Source organism: Pundamilia nyererei, unplaced genomic scaffold, assembly GCF_000239375.1.
Source record: "Pundamilia nyererei isolate P.nyererei 1_Seehausen unplaced genomic scaffold, PunNye1.0 scaffold00109, whole genome shotgun sequence".
Classification (NCBI taxonomy): domain Eukaryota; kingdom Metazoa; phylum Chordata; class Actinopteri; order Cichliformes; family Cichlidae; genus Pundamilia; species Pundamilia nyererei.
The window spans coordinates 1,304,084-1,316,624 of NW_005187510.1; the positions used below are offsets into that span (position 1 = coordinate 1,304,084).

Genomic DNA, 12,541 nt, shown 5'->3' on the forward strand with positions numbered 1-12,541 from the left:
CTACTACTCATTCCTGCGTCCTTTGTGATCTTACAAAGCTTCAAACGATGCGTCGACTATTAAATTAGTCGTCGACGATTTTAATAGTCGACATAATCGTGACTAGTCGCGACATAATCGTGACTAGTCGACTAATCGTGGCAGCCCTAGTTTGAAATGTGCTCAATTTGACATACAATTCTAAATGGAGTAAAACGCAAGCAATATGAGCCACTTCATATTATATGGTACGAAGGAGGGCATTATTCTAAAATATTACTACAATGCTTCCAACCAACTGTTCTCCAGAGCACCAAACCCATCATACTTCCTTAACCTTTATGTTTTTGACTTTACAGTGGCGCAAGTGAACACTGCACTCCAGCTGGGTCCAGAAGACTTCAAAGAAAAGTATGGTGGTGAATTACCTCACCAGACAGATAACGTTGTGTTTACTTGTTTGGCGGGAATCAGGAGCAAGACTGCGCTGAACATGGCCATCACACTGGGATACAAAGAGTGAGATATGTGTCCTTGGCTTATGTCTGTCACCGTCACTGGTTTCCACCTCGTCATTATGTTTCTTACTAGACTTGGCCATTTTCAGTCACGAGAAAAGTTATCAGTATTGTGGTTAAACTTAGACTTTTATAGTTACCACCATGAGACAGCATTTACTATAGTTGAGGTTATTGCCTTGTAGTTACACAATGCTGTTCCTCCTCGGAAGGATACCACATGTCCCACATCACATTTTCTATGTCTATGTGTCAAGTATTAAAACACTGTGATTGTCTGGTGATGGTAAAGTCACATACAAATGCATGATTTTGTTTAAAAGTCTTAAATTATGAAAAGTGTGATTTCGTCAAAGCAAATGTTCACTTTTTTCTTTCTTTTGTGTCTTGTTTCAGTGTTCAGTATTACTCTGGAGGATGGCAAGACTGGGTGAAGCATGAGCAGCATAATCAGTGATCATGGAACTGGAAAGATATTTATATATTTATTTGAAGGTATTTTTGCAATTATTCGAGTTTAGAATGTGAAGTGATGGCGCAGCCTTGTAAAGGGCTTAAAAAAATTTCATGGCTCCTCATTTCAATATTAAAATCTCAAAGAGGTGAAACCAGTTTGCTTAAATCCACATCTGCCATACAATATTTCTTGAAACCCCTCTTTAATTTCTCTCAGGCTTAACCTCCTTCTAAACCCTTTACAGCTTTTTGAAATAAGCTCAAAGAATCTTCTGAAGTGCTAAAGATTAATTATGCAAATAAAGTCTTCCACTCCATAATGTGAACTATTTTATTATTTCCTGTTGACATATTGTAAATATTAAATTGCTCAACAGGCAGTGCAGACTTTGCCAATACTTAATGCATTTATTAATAAATGTACTATTTAATAAAGTTATCAAAGCTAAATAAACTAATATTTAACTTGAGTCTGTGTGTGTTTATTATTATTTTTATTATTTATATATTGGGCAGGATTAGTAGATGACCTAAGAGGACATTCGTTTAAGTAATTCCAGATATAAATAGGCATAGAGAGGCTTGCCGGGGTGACAGCTGCTGGGGAAGTACTACGATTTACTGTATTGAAGGTCCTTGTCTAATATCCTGTATGAATTTGTCACCAACTCTCCACAGGTTCCTTCATCATCCGTGATAATAAATGGGTTTGTTTTCAGCAGGGAAGAATGTTTCCACTACAGTTTGCTGACCACCGCCATGGACCTTGTTCCCTATTCCTTCTTTTACAGCTTGAGCTGAAAGTCCCTGCAGAATCAGCAAATTTTAATCTCACTGTCTTGTTTAATTTGGACAATATTGTTTTAAGTTACTTTAGTTTATCCTAAAATTCAGCTTAATCATTGTGAGTGACAGGAAACTGGCCTCTAGGTGTCTTTTCAGATGCGTTAGTAAATTATCTAGAAGTGTTTATTGGTTTTCTTTGGGGACATAATTGATAGCTTTAAAACATACCTGACATTGTTGTATCACCTCAGCACTTTACAGGGGTTTTTGTTTCTTTTATATTTGAGCTTGGTGTTGACAGTAATGACTTGTAAATAAAAATAAACAGTTTTTGAGAATCAGAAAATTTTGTGATGCAATAATATATATACTTAAGATTTACATCTATATAAATATTTAATTTTGATTGTTTTAGAGTTTTCACCTCTCTGATACAGTTTTTAAATAAATAAGAAAATATTTAAGAAATATATATGAAAAAATAGTTTTATGAACACGTAAACATATTTAATACCATATATTGATGCATATATATTGTATGAGCAGTTCCATTGGTAAATTTGTCAAGAATTTGTGAAAAATTCTATTAATTGACAGCAAAGCTTTGCATGGTATTCAAGACAGAATAATCTTTACACAACGTTGTAAAAAATGAAGTTTTCACAGGACTTAATAGCTCTGAGAAAAACTATGTGCATCCATATGGTTACTGGTAATTGCACTTGATCAAATGATCATCAGCATGTGTGAACATCTCCATCAAAAGAGACGTTTTGGCAGTTTGCTGGTCTGGAGCATTCAATACCACAAGCTTTCCAGGAGTGGACATCCTAGCAAATCCCCACCCCAAGGTCAGACTGCGCTCAAAAACTGCAAAAAACCCAAGGGTAACATCTCAGACTCTACAGGCTCAGTTAGCATGTTAAAGTTCATGACAGTTAGAAAAACACAGACCAGTCTTGCTTGCAGTGGTTGCCAGGAGAAAGATAACATGGAAGATTATGTTTACAAAGTTACATCTGAAGAAACCACAAGATTTCTGGAACAATGTCCATTGAACAGATAACACCAACATGGAGATGTTTGGCTACAATGCTCCGTGCTACATTTTGTAAAAACTAAACACAATATATCAACACAAACACCTCAAACATGCTGCCAGCATGGTGGTGGATGGGTGATGATCTGGGCTTGTTTTGCAGCTACAGGACCTGGGTACCTTACAGTCACTCAGTTGACAATGAACTCTGTATACCAAAGTATTGTAGAGTCAAATATAAAGCCATCTGTTTGACATTTGACGGACTGACAATGTCATACAAAAAAACACCAACTTGAGATACTCCATCTAGTAAAGGAGTATCTTAAAGTAGTCTTAACTTTATTTATTAACTAAATTTATTATTAAATAATACATTTATTCAATCAGTTTGCTGAACGTTCTCTGCTGCCACAAGGGCGTCTTTCATAGCAAATGCCACCACCCTCTAAATATAATATAATTATCTGGTATTTGTCATTTAACACCAATAATAATAATGATAATAACAAAGCATTTTTAGTTCAATATTATCATCCATTTTAATAAGTAATAATTTCATATTTAAATGAGTATCAGGCAAAAAAAGTTATAATACCACACAATGATGTATAAGAGTTTGTGGTCTTAGTAAATGAAGTGAGGTTTTATAAATACTGTAACAGAAAGCATCATCATAGTGAACAACGGTTGGTGGAACGTGAAACAAGCAGCTTAGTAGAGAGATGACTATTCACATGACTGAAATATTCCGGCTCTTCCCAAAAGTCCCATGCGGCTGCAAGATGTGAGGTCAGTAGGAGAGAATAGATGCTCACTTAATCCATCACGGCAAGTTTTCACATGGAACTGTGAATAAATCATCTCATAAGTTGGATTTTAATGTTCTAAGCGGACTAAACCAACATCGGCTTTATGCATATTTTGAGTTTTTTTGTGGTTTACCATGTAGCTGTGGTACCTTCTTATTTATAATTGAGCTCATTGTAATATCGTCCAACCCCTGCCCATGTGATTCTGTAGGTGTCAATGTAAACCATGAACAGGGCTGACTGGCATTTATGCCCTTTTATCACTGTGTCATGTCATCCGTAAACTCCAGACTGTAATCTCCCCCCTCCTTTTCTTCCGCTTCCTCATCTTCCCGCTGAAGCAGTTAATTCCATTTTCTTTTTTCTGCATACTCCAGTTTTAATATGTTGAAAACAGAGCAGACTAATAAGTACTAATTTACGTCAAAATCTTGCCAGCGCTCTTTTGTTCCTCTGCAGCCACAGCCTCATCAGGTCACCCTCTAGCTTCTGCTCAGCATTCAATTAAAGTCCCTCGTCCCATCAGAGCACATCACATCAGAGATGCACCTACTGGCTGCAATGACTTACTGGACCCTGCCTCATTGCCTGCCTGCCTGTCTCCCTGCTTGTCCTCTGATGCCGGACATTAAGGTGGTGGATGTGTTGTAACCCAGGCAAAAACCCATTATGATTTGGATAAAATAAGGAGTCTGAGAGACTTGTGCCCACAGCCATGATCCCAGCCCATTTCTGCTTCTCACAAGCTGCTGATACATATCTGAGAGGCAGGTCAAGCCTGCTTTAGTACGGAGGTTCAAGATTCCGCATGCGTCGGCTCATGACCTGGGCTGTTATGAACAGAGCAGGAGCATGACTGTCAATGGGGAGTATAAAACCTCAGACTGTGCTGACAACCAGAGAGTGCAACAAAGGAAGGTTCAGGAGCAGTAAAGTGCAGCAAACCACTGACTGTTTCCCTTCACACAACCAAAGCCACATAGAAACCGCTGCCATGAGCTTCAGCCCAGAGAGGATCTCGTCCTACCGCCGTCACTTTGAGGACAGCAGCAGCTCGTCCTACCAGATCAGGGTGTCGAGCCCATCCCCCACCAGGAGAGAGGCCCGCCGTGCCTCCACCGGCTGCTTCTCCTCTAGAGCCGGGGCCAGCAGCATGCGTGTGGACTCAGTGGGACGAAGGACCATGTCTGCAGCACGCAGGTCTCGCATGGTAGGAGCAGGGTAAGCCATTGGATTTTTGTTTTACAGGCGAAGCCGCGAAAATAAATTCTTCTTCTACAGGCTGTCTTTAGGAATAATTTTAATCACTTAAAGGAACATATTTTGGTGCCTGTGGCTGTAGGTTAACTTGTATCAGTCATTTCAGTGTGAGTGCAGGCGCCATGGTGTGCGTCGGGCCAAGCGGAGAGCCTGCCATAGACCTGGATGTGGCTGCAGCTGAAAACCAGGAATTCCTCAGCACCCGGACAAGCGAAAGACAGGAGATGATCGTTCTCAACGACAGACTGGCCGTATACATCGACAAGGTGAAACAACCTTTTTCAACTCGATTTTACTTATTTTGATAGGCGCAGCGAAAAGCAGATATCACACTGAACTCAAACATGTTCCACAGAAGTAATTCTCATCTTGTGGAGCGTGGTTTAGACTGAGTTTTCGTGTCCTTACAGGTGCGATCGCTCGAGCAGCAGAACAAGCTACTGGAAACTGAGATTGAGGCCTATCAGAACCGGTTTGAGAAGCCTGTGGGTCTGCGCCTGCTCTATGAGGAACAGCTGAAAGAGCTGAAGAAGATTGCTGAACAAATGAGAGTTCAGAGGGTGAGACGAGAAATCTCCCGGATCCTGCCTCTGCTCTTCCTTTGCTTAGACACTCAAGAGGGCATTAAGTTTACACCTCACCGATCTGTAGAAGATCCACCCAAACAACGATACAAGACGTCAACTTGGTGTTTTCAAAGTTCTTTACCTGGTAACAAGCTCATTTCTGGCAGGCAATTTGAGGGGGATCCTGACCGTATTTGGGTGTCAGACTACAGCTGTTGTCAGATGTGTTTTATGCACAGATGAGATGACTTGATAATGCGCTGGCAGGCACACACACAAGAATGAAGCTGAAATATAAAATGCAAAAGGCTCAGCTAGATTTTGCGCACACCCTTGTGTTCACCTTCAAATCTAGCAGACAGGCGTGTTAATTATGCTTTCTTGGTTTTCAGGACATTTCCTTGGCGTCCAAAGAGTCTGCAGCTGCTCAACTAAAGGCAATCAAAGTCAAATATGAGGAGGCGGTGGAGCTGAGGAAGAAAGCCGAGTTAGACATTGAGGCCTTCCGTCCAGTGAGTGACATTAAATTAGCCACTGTCCTGGGTGTGAATGTCGCCTACACATTATTTCTCAGGGGCAGACATACATGATAACACTTCTGTTTATTTTTCAGGATGTGGACAAAGCCACCTCCTCCCGCATTGCCTTGGAGAAGAAGCTGGAGCAGTTAGAGGTTGAAATTGAATTCCTTAAACGAATCCATCAGCAGGTGGGTGACATCTTTACGTAGGAATTAGCTATTCCAAGTTTGCCTTTTATTTTTAATGATTCCTAAAGGCCTCTCTTTTTTTATTTTTGGTTTAGGAAATTGATGAACTCATGAAACAGATCTACGCCGCTCACGTCTCAGCCCAGAGTGCGTTCACTCTGCCCGACTTGGCTGCTGCTTTGAAACAAATTCAAACCCAGTATGACGATATCGCAGCCAAAAATCTCCAGGTACAAAAATATCACACAAAACTGCTTCCAGATGATGAAAAGTACACAGTTGAGTCTTCTGTAACGTTATCATTCTCCACTGTTAGGAAATGGATTCGTGGTATAAAAACAAATTTGAAGATCTAACCAAGAAGACGTCGAGGCATGTTGATAAAGTTCGAAGCGTTAGAGAAGAAATAGCCAGTGCCAAAAAAGATGTGAGTATTACAAGTGAAAATTAATATGTAAGAACCGTTTATTAATATTGAGTGTCTATAATTGGGCTGAAACTGTCCCTAGATCCAAAGTAAAGAACGAGATTTGGATGCCATGCGGACCAGAAACGAGGCTCTTGAAGCTCAGATCCGTGAGACACAAGAGAAGTACAGAAAAGAACTGGAAGACCTGCAGGTAAATGTCGGCTCATGTTGTCCCAGGGTGCACACCTGATCCCACCAGAGTCAGTCATAAATACAAACATGCTCTCACATTCATACATGCAAACACAAAGCCACTACAACAACACATTCATTATATAACCCCGATTTCCTGATAGGCTCGGATTGAGGCCCTGCAGCTCGAGCTGAAATCCACCAAGGAGAAAATTGCGCTGCACCTGCGTGAGTACCAGGAGCTTCTGAATATCAAGATGGCTCTGGAGATTGAGATCACAACTTACAGGTAAGTGAAAAATAACCACCTGAAAATGATTTTTGGGTTGTGTCTTTGAGTGAATATTAATAAATTTGGTAATTTTTTGTCTTTTTTTTCCTCTGCAGAAAATTGATCGAGGGCGAGGACCTGCGGCTTTCTGGCATGATGCAAACCTTATCTCTCACTAGCTGTAGCATGAGCGCCATTGGTGCCGGGATGAGCATCAGTGGAGGAGGCATGGGAGGTGCAGGTGGAATGGGTGGTGGACTGATAGGACGTGGTGGTGGGGGAGACATTGGGGGCAGAGTAGGAATGGGTGGGGGCATAGATGCAGGAGGCATGGGAACAGGTCCAGGAATTGCAGGTTTAGGTGGAAGAATGGGTGCTGAGGGAGCCAGTGGTAAAAAAGGTCCTGCTGGTACATCAGCTGGGGCAGACTTTACTGGTAGTCATGGATTAGGAGCTGGGGGTGTAGGTGTAGGTACTGAAGCTAATGGTGGGGTTGTGGGCAAAGGCAATGGCAGCAGAGCAATGGGCACTGGAGGAACAAGTGGTTCTGGTGCTGGAGGTGTGGGAAACCTGGGATTCGGTACTGGAGGCAAGAGTGACAGCAGCATAGGTGGGACTGGAATGGGAGGAGGTGGTAAAACTGGAGGTTCAGGTGGGATGGGTGGAACCGGCACTGGGTTTGGTGGAGGAAATGGTGGTGTAGTTGTAGGAAAGAGTGGTGGACTTGCTGGAGGAATAAGTGAAGAGGGTAGTGTAGCCCATGGAATGGGTGGTGGAGTTGGAGGCAGTGGAGGAAGTGGGGGTGTGGGTAGTGACGATGCTGCTCTGTCAGCTGCTAGTGGCATGGAGAAGACAGGTGGAGGAAAGGGTGGCATTAGTGGCACCGGGACTACATATGGCTCAGATGGACATGATAAGAACATCGAGGCCTATGCAGAGCAGGCTGTGGAGCTGACGGAGAGGAGGACGGTGCTCATTAGGTAAAGGTACCATCAGGTGTTTTTGCAGTTCTTTCAAACAGGACAAGCACTCACACTCAGAAAGTACAACCAAACACTACCCTTCATTAAGAAACAATGACTTAACCTGGTCTGTGACAGAGTCGGGTGTGGTTTAACATGCTTGTTTCAGTCACTTTGTCTCTCTGTCTCTCTACAGAACAGTCAAAAATGAGGATGATGTGCTGGAAATGGACCACCAAGAACAGACCTACACCATCACCGGAGCGGCCGATGAGTCGGACAACGAGTGAGCAACACAAATTCCCAAGTGACCTCCTCTCACCCTTAAACCTCCACGCCCCTCTGAGCTTTGCACTGACCAAGCCCCATGTTTGGACACTGACCTTTGCCCTTTTGCCCCAGACAAGAAGACCATGACTGACCCTTTTGCTTCAAATCAGGGGCTTTAACTATGCCTCACTAGACAACTCAACATATTCTCTAAACTTTTGTGACCCCCCCCCCCTTTTTCTTTTCTACATGCCGCAAATAAAGCTATCAGCATTGAATTACCTTGTTGCTCTTTTATTTTGTGTCCTTTTGAAGAGTTTATATGAGGATAGAGAACGTCATTCAGCAATAATTCAATGCTGGTTAAACCTCATGTTTTGCTTAGCACAAAGAAATGCTCCTTAGAATCCTGGCTTTGGCTTGAAATGATGCAGAGTGAAAAAGGGAAAAGGAAGTCATGAGGGAACAGCAAAACAGAGAAAGAGAGGGGGAAAGGGACAGAGTCACCTGAGGGTCGAGATGGTTGCCCTGACACTTTCTGCAGGGCTGAGGAATCCGTCACTCAAATGCGGTCCTGCAGCAGAGTGACTGCACACAGCCGTTTCCTGTCCTCATTCCATCCATTTCCACACCTTTTCCCACTGCGGCTGATCGGGAGAGATTGGATGTGGCCAGCAGATGCCAAACACGCTCAGTGTCCTGCTCAGGGGCAGAGAGTGAAGACATGCAACACACCAATCCAGAGACAGAAAGCGCAACAAAGACTGGAGTAGAACCGGTGGTCCTGTGCTGTCATGGCAGCAGTAACATTACTGTACCATTATTATTATAATTTGGCACATCTCAGGAAAGATAGCAAGTAAATAAATAAAACAAATAATTCTCGGTGGATGGAAACCCAGAAAGGCTTCCTCAGTTCAACGTAATAAGGCTTCAATGGAACTTTTAGTTGTTTGATTGAAGATTTTTTGATGTTTCATTGGCAGCTTTAGAGTGGATATATGTCAATAGACAATTATTATTATTTTTTCTGAGTAAATAACTTAAAAAGGAAAACCAGCAACAGTGATACACGTGGGATAAATATGAGTGAGTTAATTAAAAGATCAATAAATACATTTTAAAATAGCAAAAACAGTCAAAGCAAAACAAAGAAAAAGGGGGAAAAGAACAGAGAAGAAAATTAGTAAATTAGACTTAGTCAAGTATTTTAGTGTGTAACCCCGTATTTCTTGCTGCACAAATTATTTATCTGAATAATATGCACTGACTTCATTTTAAACTCACGTCATTTTCACGAGCTCAGTCCACTCAAACACGCAGGAGAAATTAGTTTGAACCCGAAAATATGACGCTCATGTGAGAATGAAACAGGAAAGCATTTATTATCGATAGCCTCACGTGTTTTTTTTTTAAATGTGTGGAGCTCTCCATGGTGCTTCCGTCTTCACACTGAGAAAACTCATTGGGGGAAAAAGTGAGTACATTTTTATTTAAATATGATAAATAAATAAATAAATAAATAAATAAATAAATAAGTATTCTGAATTCCACAGCATATAAAACAAAGAGGCAAAATGCGCTCCTTTAAATTTTTCTTTTTTAAAAAAAACCCTCAAAGACAGTGTACCTGATCATTGATATTATTTTTAACCCCTAAGGTTAATAATAAGTGCAAGTTCCCTTTAAGAAGGAAAAAAAAAACAAAACGAAATAAAAGGTGGGGTTTTTTTTCTTTTAACGTTTAACTTGTCGCAGAAAAATGTTAGAAAATATTGACCTCCTTGTTGAGATAATAACCGTGAAGTTCGCTAAAAATGTCTAACCATATTCAGCCATGCAGGCGAGTCAAGGTATCATGTCTTAAAGCGTGCTCTTTGCCTTTATATTTGTTTGTCTCACATTGCCAGCTTGCAGAGACAAACCCGCCGAAGTGGGTCACTAACCTTCATCCTGGGAGAAAAAATGCGTTTTTGCTCGGGGCGAGGGAAAGAGCTCCTCAGATTCACCGAGAAGGGCAAAAGTTGCGACTTTCTTTGAAGCCGGTGATTCTCTGTCACTTCGGCGCATATGCTTTGGGTAGCTAAATCCCAATTAGGGTCGGCTGACACGCTGCTCTATTCACGGGCGACCCTGCCTGCATACATTTGCCTAGGAATGAACTCCTCAAATAGATCTGCTGCTAAATGCGCCGGACAGCAGAGAAAATCGGCCTGAGTGACACTTTCTTTCTGAGGCGGTCGAGTGAGAAAAGGTATGAATTTATAAGGTACACCGAAACATATCAATTCACGGAACTTCACGCGCCTTTATCCGCGTCTTCTCACGCGAGACAAAGTGAGTTGAAGTCAGGGAAAAGTGGCCTTCCAAAAAAACAAAAAAAAACAACAAAACTTTGTTGAGACTTTGAATACCAAAACGCTGCAGCCCACTTTTGAGTAGGGATTTTTTTGAATGCAATCACGCATGAACAGCGCTGAATCGGATGCCATTTATTCGGCTCCTCTCTAATGCGATTTTGAATATTAGTCTGGGTTAAAATCCCAATCATGTCATCTGGTGGGAGTCCCATACAAGCACAATTACTATTCAAACGCGTCTCAAATGTCCCACCCGCATCAAGGCAGCTGGTCTGCCCACGGTGCAGCTTGCATCTTTCCCCAGGTTTCTCAGAGTGTGAAACACCTTATAGATGAACAGGGGAGGGTGTTTCTGCAAAAGCAAAGAAAAGCACGGAGAAGATGGACGGTCTGCTCTGAGAGCAGGCACGAATCTGAAAGGAATAATAATGATTGTTTTGCTGGGTGGGATTCGGAGGGGCCAGAGAGCCATACGCGCGAGGATTTCAGTTTTCTTTCTTTCGTCTTCTCCTTTTTTTTCTTGAATCAAAATTTAAGTGTGACCGACTGAATGCGAGAGGTGGGCTACACAAGATGTGCTGGCTTACACGCGGAGAAATAAATGGATTTAGAGGAAAACAAAGTCATTTCTAAAACGTGGGAATCTGTGAGAAATAGGCCACATTGCTAAGTGGGACAATGATTGGGCTCTCTCCCCCCTCCCTCCCCTGAATAGACCCAAAGAAAGTTTATGGGTCGACATAAAAAATGTGTTTTCTTCTGCACTCAGAGGGGTCTTCAATGGTTAGGCCATTGAAACCAGTCCAGGAGAGGTGGTGGTGAACCCTTGGCACCCCTGAAGTATAGTCAGGGCGCATGAATGGAGATCCCTGGTGGGGCATTGCTCTCCGTATTTACCGCGTTGCTTTGCAGACAGGTTGTTCCTCTATATTCATGGGTCATTAATGGCCAACCAGTTAAATCAGAGAGAGCCCCACCGTTTAGACAGTTTTAATCCAAAAAAGGCTGGCAAGAGGCAGGCAGAGAGGGCCATAAAAAAGAAGAAAAAACCCGACTCCCACCTCTTCCGAGCACCAATTCTTCTCAGGTCGTTATTTAAGTTTATTAAAGAGAAGAAGAGTTCATTAAAAAGAAAGAGCACTCGCAGAATCCGCAATAGTTTCTGAATAAAGATCCAACTATGTAATTAATGTTTTTCTTAAAAAAAAATAGAGAAAAAAAAAAGAATAGGAGGAGGCACAATAAGGCCGCTCCAGCCATTTAATTTCATTTAATTTTCCATCCCATTTGCCTCCAACACTGCCGTCACTCTGACACCGAGCCTTTTGACCACTCTTCAGGGCTTCAGAGCGCACAGCGGAGCGGGGATTCACCCCGGCGACTTTTTCCGCTAACAGAAAGGCAACGTCTTCCCCTCTTTTTTCTTCGTTTTCTTTCCTCCTTTCATTCACCCCACCTCCTCCTCAGAGAATAATTAATTTCACTGTGGAGAAGTGCGGGCCTTTAAAGCAAAGCAGGGGTGGATGGGAACCAGTCGCAAATGGCGAGGCGTTAATAAATAACTCCCCCGCACAGCCGGGCGCAAAAACATTGACGAGATTGTTCGCGTGTAGTTCAGGACTGTGGAGGAGCGCAGGGAGGTGGGGGCGAAGGGGGATAACAGTACCTGAAATAGTTTATTTTCATTTTGTGTGAAATAGTTTATTTTCATTTTGTGGAGAGATAACTGGCGGAAATGCACTAATGAAGTGCTTTTATTTCATTTTATTTTTTACATTTATTTATTTGTTTGTTTGTTTGTTTGTTTGTTTGTTTGTTTGTTTGTTTATTTTTATTTTTATTTTTATTTTTTTGGGGGGGGGGCACATGCGTCTTAAAACCCACATCATTTTCAGAAACCATATAAATAATCCACAGGAATCTTGCAGGTGGTTGCTGGATATTTAGGCCCC

The 12,541-nt window shown here is 42.0% G+C and overlaps 2 protein-coding genes across 2 annotated transcripts in view; both read left to right on the top strand.

Annotated features, from left to right (window-relative positions):
• tstd3 (thiosulfate sulfurtransferase like domain containing 3) overlaps positions 1-2,085 on the top strand; it is a 3,614-nt gene extending 1,529 nt beyond the window's left edge. Inside the window, exons 3-5 of the mRNA XM_005741295.2 lie at positions 339-498; positions 894-992; positions 1,632-2,085. Of these exons, the coding sequence (XP_005741352.1) occupies positions 339-498; positions 894-954 (221 nt within the window). The 3' untranslated portion in view covers positions 955-992; positions 1,632-2,085. The remainder of the gene's footprint in view (positions 1-338; positions 499-893; positions 993-1,631) is intronic.
• A 2,499-nt stretch (positions 2,086-4,584) lies between these two features.
• On the top strand, positions 4,585-8,249 carry LOC102195416 (desmin). The gene is made up of 11 exons (XM_005741334.1): positions 4,585-4,811; positions 4,963-5,116; positions 5,261-5,410; positions 5,809-5,928; positions 6,030-6,125; positions 6,221-6,355; positions 6,442-6,552; positions 6,635-6,745; positions 6,891-7,015; positions 7,114-7,977; positions 8,156-8,249. The coding sequence occupies exons 1-11, from the start codon at positions 4,585-4,587 to the stop codon at positions 8,247-8,249; spliced, it is 2,187 nt and encodes a 728-aa protein (XP_005741391.1).
• Positions 8,250-12,541: the final 4,292 nt, after the last annotated feature.